The sequence below is a fragment of the Contarinia nasturtii genome, unplaced genomic scaffold, assembly GCF_009176525.2.
Source record: "Contarinia nasturtii isolate CC-2019 unplaced genomic scaffold, AAFC_CNas_1.1 Cnas_scaffold_129, whole genome shotgun sequence".
NCBI classification, from domain to species: Eukaryota; Metazoa; Arthropoda; class Insecta; order Diptera; family Cecidomyiidae; genus Contarinia; species Contarinia nasturtii.
The window spans coordinates 12,054,673-12,073,854 of record NW_022197486.1 but is presented as its reverse complement, the minus strand read 5'-3'; the positions used below and the strand labels follow the sequence as shown (position 1 = coordinate 12,073,854).

Genomic DNA, 19,182 nt, shown 5'->3' with positions numbered 1-19,182 from the left:
CTCTCTCTCTCTCTCTCTCTCTCTCTCTCTCTCTCTCTCTCTCTCTCAGTCTTCGTCGAGTGCGTCTTCTGTGTTCGGCAGACGCGCGCTCAAACGGCAACAGTTCAAGACAGACAGAGAGAGTGTTGTGTGTGTGTGTTGCTGATAGTGTTGCGAATACATGCAACGCACGGTGCGCGTTTAATAGCTAAATGCCGATTAGCTTCTTGTAGTCATTGCTGTCGGCCCATATAATTGCACAAAGGTGCGAGTTACAGCAAACATCATGTAAAAAAAATGAAATAAAACAACAACAAAATTAGTCAGCCACCGTAATTCTTTGTTGTCGTTTTTTCGTTTGTTATATCAATGCTCTGTTGTGTGTCGCGTGGCCAGACAGAGACGCAAAAAAAATGTCAGAGCATTCAACAGTTTATAGTGTATAAGACAGACATTAAATTTTGTGGAGCGAGGAACTTATGAGGCAATTATCGCAAAGTGAAATGTGAGTGTATAGTTTGAAACAATAGAAAAATAGCTGAAGCGCGTTTATTATAAAATTCGATTGAGCAAAGAGTCCTCGGAGGGTGATTAAAAGAGATAAAATGCATGTGTTAAATATTCTCAATAGCCATCAACCAGAAACATGGACAAAGACAAAAAATAACAATAAAAAAAACCGACACACACAGGAAATTGCTTGCAACACTCACATACGAAAAAATTTAATCGAACGCGCGCATCGAAAAATGTTCCATAAATGCGATAGAAAGATGATAAACAGACACACAGAGAAACATAAAATTGAATTAAAAGGAATGCTTTGAGTGTGCGAGTATGTCATAAATGAAAAGATGTGAAGAAAAACCATACGCCCCCTCTTCTTCAAAAGAAGAGTGTAACAAGAGACGGATATCGACGTCAAAAATTGACTTATGGATTGTAATAGGATCATAGCCGATAATAATATTAATTGATATCCTCGGATCATGTAAATGTAAACCATGTTTGAACGATGAAAAACGGCTATTGGTCATTGTTTGCGTGCCACTGTCTTTCACGTCGTTTGTTTGACATTCGAAGCGCAAACGATTGTGTCGATGTGTCGAGGTTAAGCCACAGGAATGGCAAAGTGGAAAAGCGTGTGCCACCAACAGATAACAAACAGTTAAGTTAAAACAATGGTAAAAATTTCAAGTTTGAGCTGCTCTTGGGGAATTTTTTTACCATGTTCGCATTGTTTGTGCGGTTGATGTGTTCATACTCTTCTCTCAGTGATCGCACATACTTTCTTTCTCTCTTTTCTCGGTTAAGTGACGATAAAGATATAAAGTAGTTAACGGAATAAAATAAGTTTTATTATGCATGCACAGTATGTGTGTCACTTTGTTCTCTATCTGCCTAGTATACATTCGAGAAATAAAATGTGTATATATGTGATGTGGATATTCTCGAATCTTCATGCACAATGCGACCGATATATTTTATACCGTTTATGCATGCGATTTTCCATGCTCGTTTCATTTTGTTCGCATTTTATTTTCTATCCTAGTGATGACATTCTACGTCTCAATTATTATCAATTATCCTTGTTTATATGTTGTTTTTTTATTGAAATGAGTTTAACAGCACAAAAGCTTTATGGCTGAAGCATGCGACTGCTTTTAAGCGTTCGAAAAACGATAAATGTCAAAAATACAATTTTTGCTATTCGCACATTCCATCACATTTATTGTCTTGGATATTGTTACATCACACATTTACAAAACTAAACAAAAATACAATCGTGTGTGAAATTCAATACATTCTTGATTGCTTTTTCCATTCAATATGTAATATGTTTTGTCTATGAATTTTTCCGCAGTAAATTTAAAAGAGTTCGAAAATGTGCTTGCCAATTGTGTCGAAGCATAAAACATTTCTCTCTTTTCATGTTTTTGAGGTCGGCACTGTTGTTCTTTGGATGATTGGAGTAAAGAAAGTGTGGTACAAATACGGTATCCGGCTAAAGCCAAAAAAATCCACCAGTGAAAACACACGCACACACACACTCGAAATAATATAGTGCTTCTTATCCACTTATCGACGTAAATAGTGACACAAAGTGAGTAACTCAGAGTGAGTGAGTAGGTGAAAGAGAGAGAGAGAGAGAGAGAGAGAAATCGGCATTTACATTAGAAATTGGTTTGTTATGTGTGTTTATTGATTTTAGTCCAACATAATCGCAAAGAAATTGAACAAATAAAACACAAACTCATTGTGGGATTTTTCCCAAATAACCATGCACATATAACATTAATCGACGATCTGGCGCGTTAGAGCATCGAGAGCGCACGCATTCACATAATCACCCACCACCCTTTAACACCCGACTCAAATGCAAACAAAATATGCTGTTTTTTTTATTTTGCAACATTCAACCACTTAAGCATTTGTTACGTTATGTGTATGTTATGCTTTTTTCATTCATTCGTTGTGCATTCGGTTGAACGCGTTTTCTATCTTTCACTGATCGATTCGAAATCGACCACACCTTTATTTAGCGCGTGCTATCAAACAACAACATTCAGCAACCAATCAATCGAACAACCATTTTCATTTCAATTCAAGCCTCGTTGGATCTGTGTTCATGTTTGTGTGTATGTTTGCATTGCAAAAATATGATTATATCATCGCACTCATTTCTTCTTGTTTTCTTTTTAATTCATTTTGTATATAACGATGTTGTATATCATCATCACAACATACTTTTCAAACCCACAGCCCGTATTGGACACTATCGTTTGCGTCACCAAGAATCACATTTCAAATGAAATTCAAGACACTTTATATACACATAATGTGTCTGTGTGTAACAAAATTAGTGCTCGTACCTCTCTTTATATGTGTGTGTTCGGCAGAATTTCAATTCATATACGATGATGGAAGAAAAGCAAACAATTAAATCGAATAAAATAAAATAATTACTACCAATAAACTGGACGGCGGTTAATTGCATTCAATTAGATCAACGGTTGTTTTTGTTTTTGTTGATTTCGAATTTGCTAATACAATTTTCATCCTTCAATTAGCGCATGCGGTACGCATTGTTTGTCTAAATGCCCATGTATTTGAAAAACAATTCAAAACGGTTTTAGCTAACATACTTTTTTTTATCTAGATAGGAATGAAATGTTAAAACTTCATATTTCTTCGTTTATTAGAAATTGAAATATAGATTTCAATTGTACGTAATCATATTTGTTGATCTCATTTCCGCTCACAAAAACTGTACAAAAGAAATTGATACAAAACGAATTTCCGGAATCAAATGACGAATGAAACCGTTTCGGAAAAATAAACCATTTTCATCATCCTGAACACGTGCCATCTGGTACACATAAAAATATGTTAAACTTTTAATTCCTGACTGTCTAGCTTGTTGGTCAATTGAACTAAGTTTGTCCGCACGGAAGTGAATTATATTATGTTGTTATAAAATAAAAACAGCGAAGAAAACCCCAAAGAGAAAGCAATTAAATAATGTAAAAGTGAGTGACACGTTGTGCCATTAACTGCTCTCGACGACGAATTATAAGAGTGTGTATATCCCACAAAAGCTGGACTATCTGCTTTGAACCGGAAATATAGTGTAATCGTTTCCACACCCAATGGTATTGTAAAAGTTATGGCCCCCAATGGATAGAGTCAAAATATGTCAAACTATTGACGAAAATCATTTTGAGCATCGTCTGTTCTATTCTGTTTTTGGTATCTAGCCACTACCGCCGACGCTTTTTCTGGCTTAAAGTGTGATATTTGAACGGATGTACATATACTGTTTAGTATCCGGTAGCATTTTTGTGACACTGTGTGTCATTTTGCCCAAAGCAATATGAAAGGCATGCACTAAAAGTGCTTCTATCTTATTCTGTCATGACCGATGGCCATTTGTAATGCACCAATGCGACAATGATGCCAATGCAGCTACTATGTATTTCAATTAAAATCTTTTTTTATTTATATTTCAATTCAAATGTTCGATTCAAAATGAAGGTCACTCTTGAGTAATAACAAAACTTATGCACATAACAAATGTGCTTTGGTATGCAGAAATAAATGAAATGCGATGATTTTTTCTGGCAATACCGCAACGAAAAAAAAGTCGATTGTTTTGAAGTCAGTCACAAGTGTTCAGTAACGTTTCATCGTGTTGACAACTTTTTGACCGGAAGGCAGCAAAATCGATTTTCGTTTCGCACTTTACAACTTTTCTTGATTCTTTCTCTCTCTTTTCTGCGCCAGCGAAATTTTGATTGGGGCAGTTTTCGGCGGTGCATAAATCCAGATGAAAATCACATACACATTGGATCACACAAATGAAAGAGAAAAAAACTTAAGTTTCGTAAAGGTTGAAACAAAATGTCAAAGTCAAACTAAAAACCAAAACATTATTGGATTTTTATCAAGCTCAACATGGAACCCAAAATGTACGACATTTGAATTGGATAAAGAATATCATTGACATCGAAATGTCAATATGTCAATTTTACATGCTGATTTTGTTGTCACTTGATTTACGCTTATGAAACCTTTGCTATCACTTGCAAACCGGAATGACAAGAAAATAAAACGATTCTGTGTCTGTTTCACACCGAATGGTAAGTATTTTGGTGACAATGAAAAGTGAGCAAGATGTTTGGGTAAACAATATGAAAATAAAATGAAACACTAACAAAATACTCGCCATAGTTCCAATGACAAAATCAACGAATACGAAAGTATACACAAGACATGAATTCATGCGAACAAATTGAAATATACGCATGCATTGAATTGGTGTCAATTTTAGTTACATATATCTATTGAATTGCTTTGCATCTTTATCCACTTAGTTTGGAAGATGTTTTATCATTCAACTGAATATATTCAAGCTCATTTGAATATAATTCAAATCATTTTATGTGAATAAAAACGCTCACGAGTGTTGTGTGCTCAAACGGCCCATTACAGCATCACAATCATTTATCATGGAAAAGAGAGAGAGGGGGGTGAAGAGGGGTTCAGCCTGTCAACGATTGTGATAATTGTAAATTCTTCTGTGAAAATTACAAGAAAAATGGTGATATTTTCATTACGATAACATCGGCGACAATTTCGTAGAATGTCGTATCCAGGAAATGAATGAAGAAGTGAACATTCATTTGTCTTAAAACTTAAGTGTGAAGACCAATAGAAATGAATAAAAACCTTAGACTATGACTATTTTAAAGTCTTCAAATGCGACGCGTTGTCGTTTATTCGCATTACAATATCGGATGATGAGCCCAATCTTGGAATGTGTGTAATGTGAGCAAAGCCCTTTTTTTGTACAAAAGAAAATATTCTGATTCTCATGATCCATTCAAAACAAACAAACAAATTTACAAAACAAAGATTTTTCATCGTTGACTTCTAACTTTCTCTTTTTCTCTGCCATAGAGATGTGAGTGTATATATTTTTCCGCTCTGTATGCCTTAGATAAAAATCGGATCTCGAATGAGACAAGTGTGAAATCCTGTTTGACACATAAAAAAAATTGATGCGATGATTTGGAGTAAAGATACAACCGAAAGAAAAAGATCAACGAGAACAAACATTGGATCGGGAGAGAAAGTAAAAGTTAAACACGATATTTTTTATATTTATGTACAAAAAAGCGCAAAATAGTCGGAGCAAAAAAGTCTATAAGATTGAAGGTGCATTATCGTTCTCCATATGTCGTCCGTTTGCTGTTTCCGTTCAAAATGTGATGATGAACGTACGCACGTACCAACCATAACAAACATTCCTTTTGCATAAAGTAATGTGCGATGAAATAAATGTTGGCACCAACAATATACAGTAAAGCCTACCAGCAGCGGAATGTATACCTTCAAATAACGGAAAATATATTTGACTGTTGAAATAGCTTCAGAACTTTTGTATATCGAAACCCCTCTGTTTTTTATGCTATTTTCTTTCAAAAATATGATTTCCCGGTGATGTTCCACTATTGCGGGGGTTTTCTGTACATATAAATCACCACATCAACAGAATCATTATTTTGTTCGAATGCCACAGCTCAAGAAAACAAAGACGTCAATACCGTGTAGTAACACTTGGGTACTATTTTTTTTTTGATGTTGATGGCAGAGAACGAGAATGAGCAAAAAAAAATTGTCAAGTGAATTCAGTCAAGTGTTCTGTTTCCGAAGCCTGAAATATATATATATATATATGTGTGTGAGAGGCACTTGACAATGGATTCAGCAGCCAAATGCATGGCGCGCACACAAAAAAAGGAAAGAGATGAAGAAGAAGAAAAATCGACTGAGAACGACAACGTTCTATCACTTACACCAATCACGAACACATATCTACACACGCATCAGAATATTGTGTCAGAGCCCGCACGCTGTGAGCTCAATTGAATTAAGAAAATCACATGTTGACCACCGGACCCAACTCTCTATATAATATCTCCACTGTATCCATGCGCTGAATTGAAATTTCAGAATTAAATGCAAGCCGGCACAGGCATTGCCAACGAAACGGCAACAGCAACAGAAACGCCATATCTATAATGCACTTAAAACACCCCAGAGGAAATTTTTATTCTTGTGCTTTTCAGCGAATTGTTTTTCGTGTTGTTTTTAGTTTTTTTTGGTTCGTTTGTTTGTTTGTTTCAAGAGTGTTTGTAGTGGCATGTGAAAATGCCGCCGTTTAAATGGTTCAATGGTCTGATGTGATGCATCTTCACAGTCGCATAACGTTTAGACCACGTATTCTACAAAAATTTCACTTCATCCACTAAGTAAAAGAGATAGCATTTATAACACGCAATTTAATATGTACAGATCGTTGCTATATCATCCATTTATTGCACCAGTCGGATTTGTATAAGTCGAAGCAAAGCAAATACACATCTATGCAACACAATGATTTTATGATTTTATCAAGTTCAGTGAACTTCGTGTTGAGCCAATTACGAATCATTTTGAAACAAAAGTGCACATGACATTGCCGCTTTACTTTTCGCTTCATGGAATCGCATTATTGATTGGCATTCGGCATAGCATTCTATCTCCTCCATTCTTTCTATTTCTTTAACATAAAAAAATATATAATTATTTTATATGAAGCATGTATCATGTCTATATTCAAATAGAAAGTTATTTAAATTAAGAAGTAATGAACTGACCCGCGTGCGCTCCATTCAAATTGTGAGACAAAGAAAACTGGAGCGTAAAAATTGCAGATTCATCAAGCCAAAAGCCCATTTTATGGTTTATTATGATAAACAAAAGCGCACGTACCAAAAATAAATTCCAATCAATTCATACGCATTTGATTTGCTTCCATTTATCATTCTGACTTTGGAATTGCATGCCATTTCATGGCCGTCTATTGCCATTAACGTTGATATGGGTGACTGAGATCTTGTGTGCCTGAATAAAAAAACTGTTTCTCGCGCCATAAAAAATGAAAAAAAAAGCACAGCCAATTGAGAAAAAAAGACACACTTTGTGCACGGGAAAGAAATAATCCGTAAAAATCAATTACGATTTAAAACATTCCCAATTGATGTTGTAATTAAATCCAATTCTATGCATTCATTTCGCTTGTGCGCACGCTTGACAAGGCGGCGGATTACAGCGATTCCAATATTTATGAGTAAATAATAAACGAATGATAAATGTAAGCATTTCGGCAACGTTCTCGGAGAATGTATGCATTTTGGTGTGGTACACGCTTTTTATAACACACTGTTGGCCGCTCCGAATGATTTGTGTCTGTTTACACATTCGGCGAGGCAATTTCGAAGCTTAGTATACATACAATTTCATTCATCGCAATCGCGAATCTCGAATTTTGTTGTGTGTGTTTTTTTTTTTTTTTTGGTTTGTTGCAATTTGCAAATGCATCGATTGAGATAACAACATTTATAGTGTGCCATATGAAGTTATTTTTACTCTTTTATTATGATTTTCAGTTAAAATTGTTTCATGGTCCTTTTAATATGCAGCTACTGCATATGACCTTCAGCCAATTTGTCATTCGTGCTATATATGTGGCTGTTCAATATGTGCCAGCATTTTGCAATAAACAAATTATTTTGTAAAATAATTTGCACATCCGTCTAATGAATTTTGTGGCGTCGATTCGTTTTACTATTTGTTGCGCACATAATTTACATATTTTAATCACATTTCGGTTTTATCGAAGTGCAAAATCAATGCAAACGCACGCGCGCGCGCTCACAAACACTATCACAAACTCATAGAAACGCACAATATCACAAGTGTCTGAATGAAAGTAATTGCAACAATGCATAAATACATCGTTAGCACAATATTTTGCATATCACATTTATCTTTTTCTTCAACACATTTTTTGTTTGCTTATTCCATTTACTTGCTCGTATTGCATACATTGCAATATTTTGTATGATTTTGGTTATATTTACTTTGTAAGTATCAATATGGAGAGAGAGAAAAAAGAAGATTAATTACAATCGATTACAAATTTATCGCCATGAAAATCCAATGATTGGCTGTAAATGGCGAATGAATTGAAATTGGCGCCACATTTGATTATTCATTTATTTATTGAATTACGAGGTTTTTTTTCTTTTTCTTTTTCCTCTCGCCTTCCTTCTGTATTCATGATACTGGTATATACTCTACGGAGATGTATGGCTGATGAGTATTTTGGACAATTTTATGAGGAACATGGTTACAAAGTATTATATATGCATTGACAATGGGACATGATTTCTGTGGTATGTCTTGAAACGTGTTCTGACTATTGACTAATGGAAAGGCTGAACAAGGTAATCAAATTTCAAAAATACGTGAAGATGTTTACATACTCGACTGAGACTAACTGATGGAAAAGCGTTGCTAAAAAATTCGATCGTTGAAAAACGTCATAAGAAATGTTGCCATGCAAAGTGATGCTTGCATTTTTTTAGGTAAAGGTATTCACCAGAGTATAGTTACATGTGTGACTTGTAGTTTTATCAAAATAATTTGTCGTACACCACCATAATATTGAATTCGAAATGAATTTGGCCACTCCGTATTTTACTATTTTCTGTTTGTTGATCAATTCATGAGTCGAGCATTTTGTTTTGCCAATTTATCGCATTTTCATTTGAAGAGATTACGTTCAATGAATATGTGTGCCTATGTGTGTGTGTATCATAAAGGCGAGCATACAATGAATATGCATACAACAATTTAATTCACTGTACACAAAAATTAGTCTAATTACCGCAATAAAAATTACTATCTTTATCTGACTTCCATTGTTCCGTTGGCCATTTATTCGTAATAAATACAGTCGACAGTCAGGTTTTTGTGGTATTTCGAATGTATTGTCTATTAAAAATGGTTGGGATGTTGAGAAAAACCAATTAGTCAACTGAAAGTGGCAGCGCCGCAATTGAAGTGCGTCAAGTGTATGAATATGCGTGTGAGTGAGTCATCAAAATGCAATGGGCAATTTCCATTTTTATAGTCTCTACTTCAACGACACTGTGAACGTTGTTAGCTTATATTGAATGTGCGGGTTTTTTGCTACTCATCCGCCAATTCTGTAACCGCAATTTTATTTCGGTTTTTTTTTATTACTTTTTAGCAAAAGTTTGATGCAATGGTATACGCCATTTATACTTCTGGTCGTTACGTTAAGCTGATACAAAAATGGACATAGATGACATTGTGACGAAAGCATACCAGGAAGCGTCAAGTGTTTTTGGTACAAATTTAATTGGCATAAGTTCCGTTGCTGCTAACTTTTCATCAAATGCGCCACCAACTCAATAATATTTCGATTGAGTCATTCACACAATTGTTCAACATTTCCAGCATGATTTTTGTTCATTTCACTGTGTATAAAATTATAATATTTTATTCCAATTATCATGTTCAATTGTTGTTTGTTTTATTATTTCCTTGAAATATGGTAACTGTAATCCCTGTGTGTGTGTGTGAAGAGATTACGGAATAATTTTTAAAGAAAAAAAATTGGTGAACATTTTCGAATGAAATTTTTTGGTAATTCAATCAATATTTGAGTTTCAAGCTTTGTGTTCATTATTCAAAGTACTTGTAAAACAATTTTACTAACTTAATCGCCGCTTTAAGGTCATTCACTAGAAGAAACACCATTCACTACATCGGAATGATGAAAATGTTGAATAATTTCCGAAAAGAAAAACAATCTTAACTTAAAGTATGTGCACTTTATAAGCATGCTTGATGAGTTATATAACAATAAATTTGAATAATTATGTAATGAAATTAACAACAAGATTGAATTTAATTCAATTTTTGTTGTTGTTTTTAAGAAAATTGGATGATGAAACTATTCTTATTTCCTTTCTGCTTTTGATTTTTCCGCGTGAGAAAACGTAAATATAGTACCACCACATCCCACAAGGTATGAAAAGTATATATAATAAATCTGTTTGAATAATCGCATCAAAGTGAATGCCGCTAGTGGTATTCGTTATTTTATTTTTTATTTCACTTTTTTGCCAACTTTTATAGTGGAAATTCACCTTTGGTTTACATTTCTTCCTTTAAAACAAAAACAAACTCAAAGTTGTTGGAAACTTTGTTATGTAATACTTGTTTTTTGTTGTTGATTGTGAATCTATTGTAGTAAAAACTTTAATTATTTGAAGCGAAAAAAAGAGAGAGACAGACAATACGAACAAAGAGGTAATGTGAACAGAATCGAATGAGAAAGATAAAGAGAACGAGGCGCATATCGTGTCGGCTGCATATTCATGGTCATGATTGACAAGTGCACGTTTGTTGGGCTCAATTGATTACTTTATCTTTTATAAGGTTTCCAATTCCTTTATAGTTTCGCCAAATGCGTAAATCAATTGAAATTGTAAATTTCAATATTGTATGTGCATTATGCATTCTGTAATCCAGTTCCACCCGAACCAATCCATTCAAGCAACGTTTGAATTTCGTGTGAATGTTTCTTGTCGTCATCACTATCACCATCACGAAACCAGTCTTACAATTGAATTCCTTTTGCTTTTTGTGTGTGTGTGTGTCCGCGCATTCACGATTTTATTTTATTTGATTGTTATAAAATTATAATTGAAATATATCTATCTGTGTATCGTCGAACGTCCTTGCGAAATTATTGCTTTCAGTGATTGGGGTTCGTTAAATTTGCATCGATTCAAAATCGAAATTAATTGCTTTAAAACTAAAAAAAAACGAAACAGATGGAAGCCAATGGTAATTTGAAGCTGGTTGTAAATTAAAACGATGCCGCCAAATGCACAGATAAATCGGCATAATTAATTAGACAATATTTATTGCTTCAATTTTAAATGCGCGCACTGTGTGTATGGCAACTAATATTGCAAATGCTGTCTGCAGCGAATAAACTCATTCCAAGCTGAACCGAGGGAATGTATGGTTTTTTATGTTCTGTGTGTATGTGTCGCATTGAATTTGTGCAATGTTTACTGTGCATGTAATAATAACTTAAACAGTCGACGGACGAAAATACATTCCAGTCTTGCCATCTTTTTTTTCTTTTCTCTTTCTTCTTGTTCTTTTTCTTATAGGGGTATGTGGCATTCGTGAAATTTGTTTTCTTTATACCTACGCAATTTTTTTCCATTTTCTGCGTTCTATTTTTCTCATTGTTTTTTGGGTCATTGCCACTGCTTTTGTTATTTATTTACCTAATTTAAATGTAACTATTTGAGCTCTTCTATTCTCAAGCTCTTTTCATTATGATTGTTTTCTCCTTACCTTTCTCTCTCTCTCGCTCTCGATCTCTGTGGCTCCCAGATGAAAGAAAAAAAAGTGAGAGAGAGAGAGTTATTCTTCTTGACAGAGCCGGTGATATTTTGAAATTACAAGTGATAGGCTAATGGAGAACACCCGATAGCGTTAGCAATTTTTCACAAGGTGTGCAGTTGCCTGTCCAACTACCAGCAACCGCACGCTTAAAACTTTCCGTACGATAAACGAAATAAGCCTCAGTCAAACCGTTGACAAATTATACTGATTATCATGATACAACAAGTTTTCCATGCAATTTTTTTTTACAAAAACCATACCAATTCAATAGGCATGATAATATAGCGAATAGAATGAAGCAACCGGTAATATGCTAACAACTATTTTTTTTGCAATATGTGTATAGTTATGTTCACCGTCTTTCATTGGTAGTATTTTAGTTGTGAGTTTTGTTTAGCCCGCAGTCACTATTTTTTTTCCACTCTATTGAACTAAATAACGTGTTGATTAGTGTTCTATTTTTGCTATTGTCGCAGGCGAAAGCTCCATGGTCATCGTATAATTTAAACTAAAATACAAATAGAACAGAGGAGGAAAAAGAAAGAAAGAAGAATGCAATAGAAAATATACTGCAACAGAAATTGACACACACAGTCATAAAGTGACAAACAAGAATGTAAGAAGAAGAAATAAAAAAAAATGGAAAAGAAGATCGTTGCCAAATGGTTGATGTTTATCCAAGTATCCACAAATGGATACGAGAATTCTTGCATATTCGTTTTTGTCCATATTTTCACACTTATCCCTATATATTTGTTATCGTCTATCTTACGATCTGCACGATTTGATTGTAGCTTTGTGACAAAGACCACGACAACGACGATGACGACTTTTCCCTAAATCGAAATATAAAGTGAGGAAAAATGGTTTTATTTGAGTGTTTCGCTTCTTGTTTGCACGTCTTCATTTTCATCAAAATGATTAAAACAACGAGCACGAGGATAGAAAGAGTCAATGAGAGTGAGTGAATGGTTCATTCAATGAAACCAGAGAGCGTGAGTGAGAACAATAATGTGGGTGTAAAACGAATGAAACTGAATTTATTGTGAAAATGAGAAAAAAAAAACTACAACAGCAAACGAATCAAAGAAGAAGAAAACACAAATAAGTTTTGCATTTCGTTTTCGTTTTTTTTTTTCACAGGCAAAAACCAAAAAGAGGGAAAATGCATCAATTAAGGTCATTACGTATTAAAATGAAAAACTTTCCACCGAACAATTACTTAGCATTCTTAATATCTGTTGATCTACATATATACAATAAATGTATATTTTCAATGAATATTGAAATTGACGATACCAGAATGCACCACAAAATGCAACGAAACTTGAACAACTCTTGTGAAAATGATACGAAAACTTTTTATCGAATTCAATGATATTGATGTGCATTCAACGCAAAACTTATCAATAAAAATTAACATTTATCGACATAGAAATGTACAACGATTTTTTTCCTTGCATCGTTTGTTTACACAATGGAACCATAAAAAGAGCGAAAAATTGGAAGAAAAAAAAGAATCAAGTATTCAATCTTCACAAAGTCAGTGTTGCAAAAGAGAAATAAATAATATTGATGACATTGAATGACACAAAATGTAGAAAAAATTGGTTGAAGATAAAGTGAAGTTGGAGTTAAATTAAAAGTTTGCATCAATTACTCATACACGCTCATATGTATACATATACAGATGCAAATGGCTAAGGAGTTCGTGTTTCACAGGAGGTAAATCGCATGGAATTTGAAGTAGTAAAGTTAACCTAAGTAAATGGGTTTAAGTATATGTGACCTTTTTTTCGCAATATGATTGAATTGCGAAACACACAAAGCGAAAGATACACATGTGCACACGAAACGATGTCGACGTGACAATAGAAACGTTCACAGCGGCAACCAATATCACCCCTGACACCCGACATTTTGCTCCGTTTGCTAATTTGACAGCAACCAACGAATATTGACAATTAATTGACTTCGTTTTAACGAAAAATTACGTCAAAGGGCATACAAGCAACCACACATTCAACCAATGCCATAAAACTATGTGCATTTTCATTTGGTGTGATATGCCATGGTGGTTGCTAACCAAATGTTTTTTTCTTTCAATTCCTTCGTTAAAATTAACAATATGTTTTGCATTTGATTTCATAAAACCGTACAAACATTTTCATGTAGAAATCGGAAATATTTACGAAAAATGCTTATTCTGATCAATTTGTTTTGTTGAACAAAACTGTTATTTGTTCGGAAAAGATAACTTTGCGGATGAAAGATCGAGATAATTTGCTTTTTATTCCAATTTGTCGGCTCGAAGACAATGTGAATTCATATTGTATTATTACTAATGGAATTATAATCGATATAGTACCAAACACAGAAAACTGACCGTAGTAAAGCATACTTTTGCTGCTTTCAACCTCTTTCAATTTTGATTGTAATTCAACTTGTCCTTGTCTCAAGGGCATTGAATTTTCTTTTCAAATTTTTTATCTTCATAAATTAGGCAAGATAGCGTCCGAATTTTAATGGGTCATTTGATGGATGCACTGTGATTGCGAATGAAAAGAAAATGAAATAATGAACGGAAGACATGAAAAATGTTCAAGACTTTGAATGCTCACTTCGTAAATGAGCTGCGGCTGAAAATTGAAAATATGGAATTTGGGCGACAGCATGATTGAAATACCAAAAAAGGCATAGCTCCAAAAAAGGCTGCGCTACAACGAATTGAAAGTAAAGGAATAGTCTATAAATGCAATTTAAATATCACCTGTTGCCCTGATCAGCTTAATGAAAACTGTCGACATTCGCATTAATCACTAGCTTGCAACCAAGAAATGAACTACTTACGGCCTCGCGGTAAGGTGAGAATATAAAAAATGACAACATTGACATTGGCACAATGACTATCTCATTTAAAGGTGATATATTATGTATAACGACACACAGATATTTGTTTTCGTACCAATTGTCGCATATCACTCAAGTTATTCTATAGCAAAGTTCAGCTACTAAGTGTTTTAAAGAATTTGATATTCTTAAATATTGCTTGACACAAAAAATCATAGTATGCGCCAGCGCATTTCAAATTCCAACATTTTTTAATTGACGGTTTGAAAAAATATTTCTGAAATGTAATAATCTTCGGCCCGAGAAGCAAATGACAAGCTTTCAAAGCTTGATCGGAAATTATGTGTATTTTGTACGGCTTCGTTTGAAAAGTTCATCAGATAAATGTCCATTTTAATCCATATTTGGTCCAAAGAATAAGTTATTTTTCTAATCGAAGCTAAGCAAAAATTTCGACTCAATAAAATGAAATAAATATATCTGTAATAAACTTGAAAATTGTGTCAAATTTAGACACAAAAAAAGGAAACCATTTGGTAGTTTTTATCTTGAATTTTAATCAAGCAATTTATCTAATTGTCTATTGTTTCTTAATCAACAATTTTGATTAGGTTTTTCATTTTTTGCAAATAAAATTTTATACATTTCATTTGATATTGGCGAATTAGTTTATTTGCCAATATCATATGAAAATCATGTTGAAAACTGTCTAACTTGAATGTTGTCCATAAGTTTAAGTAAATAAAGCATCCATATCAATGAGATACCAAATTGAACTGAAGACTCATTTGCAAACATGGGTGGTGTTATGAGTTGAATTATTGATAAGCATTTGGCAGTTTTCTACGTATGCGAATGTGTTGGCTGTAGGGTGCATTTCGGATCGAAGACATTCAAAGACATTTATACTAAGAAATCGGTTTAATTACGAAAATAGATAAAGTATGGATTTGCTGCGAGCGATCAAACAGTGACTATAATTTGGTCCCATTTGGAAAGAGCATTCGAGCTGAATGAAACTATGCACGATGTATTCGATACAAATACGAAGGGTAAGAGTGGATTTCTGGATAAGTGATATATACAATATATATAACCATCGGTTCAAGATAACGAAAGTCGCCGACACAACTGTTGAAAGACACATACACACATCGAGAGTATTTAAAAAGCCAAAACAAAACGTGTCTATGGTTATATGAAGATACAACTTGTCGTCTTTGATATAATATCACGTACATAAATTGAATTGTGTTTCTTTTCTAGAATATTCGTAATTTAGAGGAATATATCTGTATTTTTCATTTTTTTTAGACACACATTATGCAATTGTGGCTGCCTAAAATTGAACGAAATCAACGAAAGAACTTCGCTTTTAAAATGCAATGACGATGTGCGATAATTAGTTGATTCTATCAATCGGTATCACTTCAATATGCATATTGGAACAAGTGGTAATTCATTTAAATGAAATAAAAGGTGTTGATTGTACTTACGAAATTGTTATTGTGTCCCTCCTCTATCACAGACTCATTAAATTGTCGTTCATGTTTGTTGGCTACTACCGTTTCACTGTTGCTGCCATTATCGAGTTTTGATTTTCGTAGCACATGATGTCCGCATGATCGAACTGACACCAAAGGCTTGTTGGTCGTTTTTGGTTCCTGATGGTCGGCATGACAACCACCGACACTGCCGGCATCACTAGAAGTTGGCTTAATATTTGCATTAGCTGGACATCGATTTGGATTTGCCGTTGTATATTGAGGTGCTGTGTAGGTTGCATACGGTGCACTTGCATAATTATTGTACAGATTTATGTTACTGTTTTCAAAATTACTGCACGCATTTTGGCCAATGGAAAAAAAATGTAGAAAAAAATAAAGACATTTAATTAAATCATTGATTCATCGCATACAATTAATTTTCATTTAAAAAAAATATCTTATGATGTATGATACATTTTTTGTTGCTTTGCTTATGTTGTTACGTGTTTTAAAATCGTTTTCTGTTTCAATTGAATTCTTAAATATTCAAGGGTGAACACGATATTGTGAGCAAATGAAAAGTGATTGGGTTGAAAATATCGAAAATTAAATTGATGGTCATGTTTGTATAAACCACAAATCATCTTTGTTCGAATTGCGGTCGATTCGAGAACAAAAAAACGTACAGCCACTTGAGTAAATAGAACTATGACCCAGATATTTTTCAAAATCACTTTAAACTGATCACGTATCCTTCTTGTTTTCTTCTGTTCTCGTCGTTTTCGATTTTCCGACAAAATGATATACGGCCAATTTTTTTCACAAATGCACACACAATCACCGAATTTCGATTTGTGGTCGATTTTGCTCAAATTATTTAAGCAATCAGCCAATGGTGTGATTTGTACCATTTTGAAGCATACGAATTACTTTTTTATGTCAATGTTTTCCAATGGTTTTTTTTCTGGCAAAATTTCTCTTCTATGTACTGTTCTTTTCTCAACCCCCGACTAGTCGACCAACAATAAATAATAAGTCTCGATCTTGGTAAATGGGATCTTTTTCTCTTGCTGCCAACCACAATGAATTATGTTTGTGGGATTGTTTTTTTTTAAACTTTATATTCTCCGTTCGTGTCTTTCTCCATTTTTCAATCGCTTTCGCTGTCTCGTTTTGCCGTATTTATATAGTTCGATTTGAAAACATGTTATGTTATGTGAAATTCCATTTCGTTTGACAAACACAATGCTTAGTTGCACATCGCCTTTTCGTTTGATACACACATTTGTGTAAATACCTTGATTTATAATTGACCTTATTATGGTGTACAATATAAAAATGTGAATTTTTATGTTGAAGTGAATGATCGGCGAATATTTATTACAAAATATAATTGGGTTTGAAGACGCGGAAAAAAGGTGCAAAGAAACGAGAGAGATCTACTTACCTGGATGGTTCGGAGCGTTGATTCTCGTTGCGTCGGACAAAAAGAAAGGACGAAGCTCTATCTCTACAGGCTTGTGTGGCCGAGACCATCATCCGAGGCCACATTGCGTATCATTGCACAGGGAAATCCGAGTCATAAAATCAATTGAACACACGATAACCAACTGCAAATGGACGAAAAAACAAACAAACAAACATGAACAAACAATTTTAAAATTGGATATACATGCGCGCACAAAACAAACTGAAGTGATGCTAAAATTGTAAGCACACTTTACTTTGTGACTTTTTAAATTTTTTAGAAACACCTGATGTGCTCAACCTAATGCTAGATACTGAAAATGTAACAGAGTCGACAGTAAAAAAAAATTGCATACAATAATTTTGATTATACTAATTATTCTATTTCGAGGGTGATAGAGAGAGAAAGAAAAATCGCATCATGCTATCATTATGGCTGTTGTCAGTGGTGAGTAGTGTGCATCAATTGAAAGGTGCACACTGTGCGATAAGTACAAATAGACATTCGGCCAAAGGTCGAATCAAAATTGTTTTTTAACAAACAATATGTTATTCACATTAGGAAGTTTGAACAGAGTTTTATACTGCTAACTTTTACTTCTCCCTTCCCCTCTCTTTCTTTCTCTCTCTCTCTTTCTATCTCTCTCTCCATATGCCAGCGTATTAATTCTGTTGACTTACAATATCTGACTAAACAAAAAAGCTCGGTAGTCCGCAAACAATAGCCGTATTACACGTTGTACATAAACAATAGCGAAAATTCATAATTTTGCACAAATAAATTCAGGTCAATGAAAGCATCGACGTCACAGTATTATATGCAAAACAAGACTGTCGAACCGAATATGAAAGAGAAATGATGGTTTGAATTTTGGCAAAATCCGACTATTATTAATTTTTCTTTCAGTCGTATTGAATATATCCCGTGATCACGTTTGCATTTTTCTCTTTTCACTTTTGCTCGTATAGTTTTAATTCAATTTACTTTAGGCTCAACCGACAATGTCCTCCATTGGTATGTCAGAAATTGATAACTATCTTTTATAATATAGATTTTTATGCAGCAAGCAATTATACAACACCATTGGCTCTGCATGAATTATAAACAATATTCGACCACATGGCGCATAAATGCGGGCGTAAAATTAACGCACGTACGATTATTTTGTTCGTTCCATTTTTTTTCTTTTGATTTTGTATAGCTCATTTTATGGCGCTTTTTTGTAAGAATATTCATTTATTCGATTTTTTACAAAGTTATTACCTTGCTTTTATTTACATTTTAATTGAATGCGTACATTTTGGCGTGTTTTCATTCTCAATTATGTCATGATTCGATCTCTTTTTATGCAAAAAAAATACGTTTAATTGAAAACTACAAAAAATGCTTGTCACTCAAAATTGTGCTGTATAAAGAAGATTTTGTTTCTCAGTTTGCAATAAATTGCAAAAAAAAAAATTTGAGAAATCACTGAACAAAGAGTGAGAAAAACCGAAGAATAAACGAAGATCGAAAGAAAGAAGAAAAGAAAAAAAGAACCACCACCAGTGA

At 33.9% G+C, this 19,182-nt stretch overlaps 1 protein-coding gene across 2 annotated transcripts in view; it reads right to left on the bottom strand.

Annotated features, from left to right (window-relative positions):
• LOC116345830 (cyclic nucleotide-gated cation channel subunit A) overlaps positions 1–17,926 on the bottom strand; it is a 43,625-nt gene extending 25,699 nt beyond the window's left edge. Inside the window, exons 1-3 of one of the 2 annotated variants that reach the window (XM_031775537.1) lie at positions 17,846–17,926; positions 17,611–17,773; positions 16,173–16,515 (exon numbers count right to left, since the gene is read on the bottom strand). In XM_031775537.1, the coding sequence (XP_031631397.1) occupies positions 16,173–16,515; positions 17,611–17,714 (447 nt within the window). In that variant the 5' untranslated portion in view covers positions 17,715–17,773; positions 17,846–17,926. Of the gene's footprint in view, positions 1–16,172; positions 16,516–17,610 lie in introns of both variants that reach the window. The other variant, XR_004201534.1, reaches the window with a different exon arrangement.
• Positions 17,927–19,182: the final 1,256 nt, after the last annotated feature.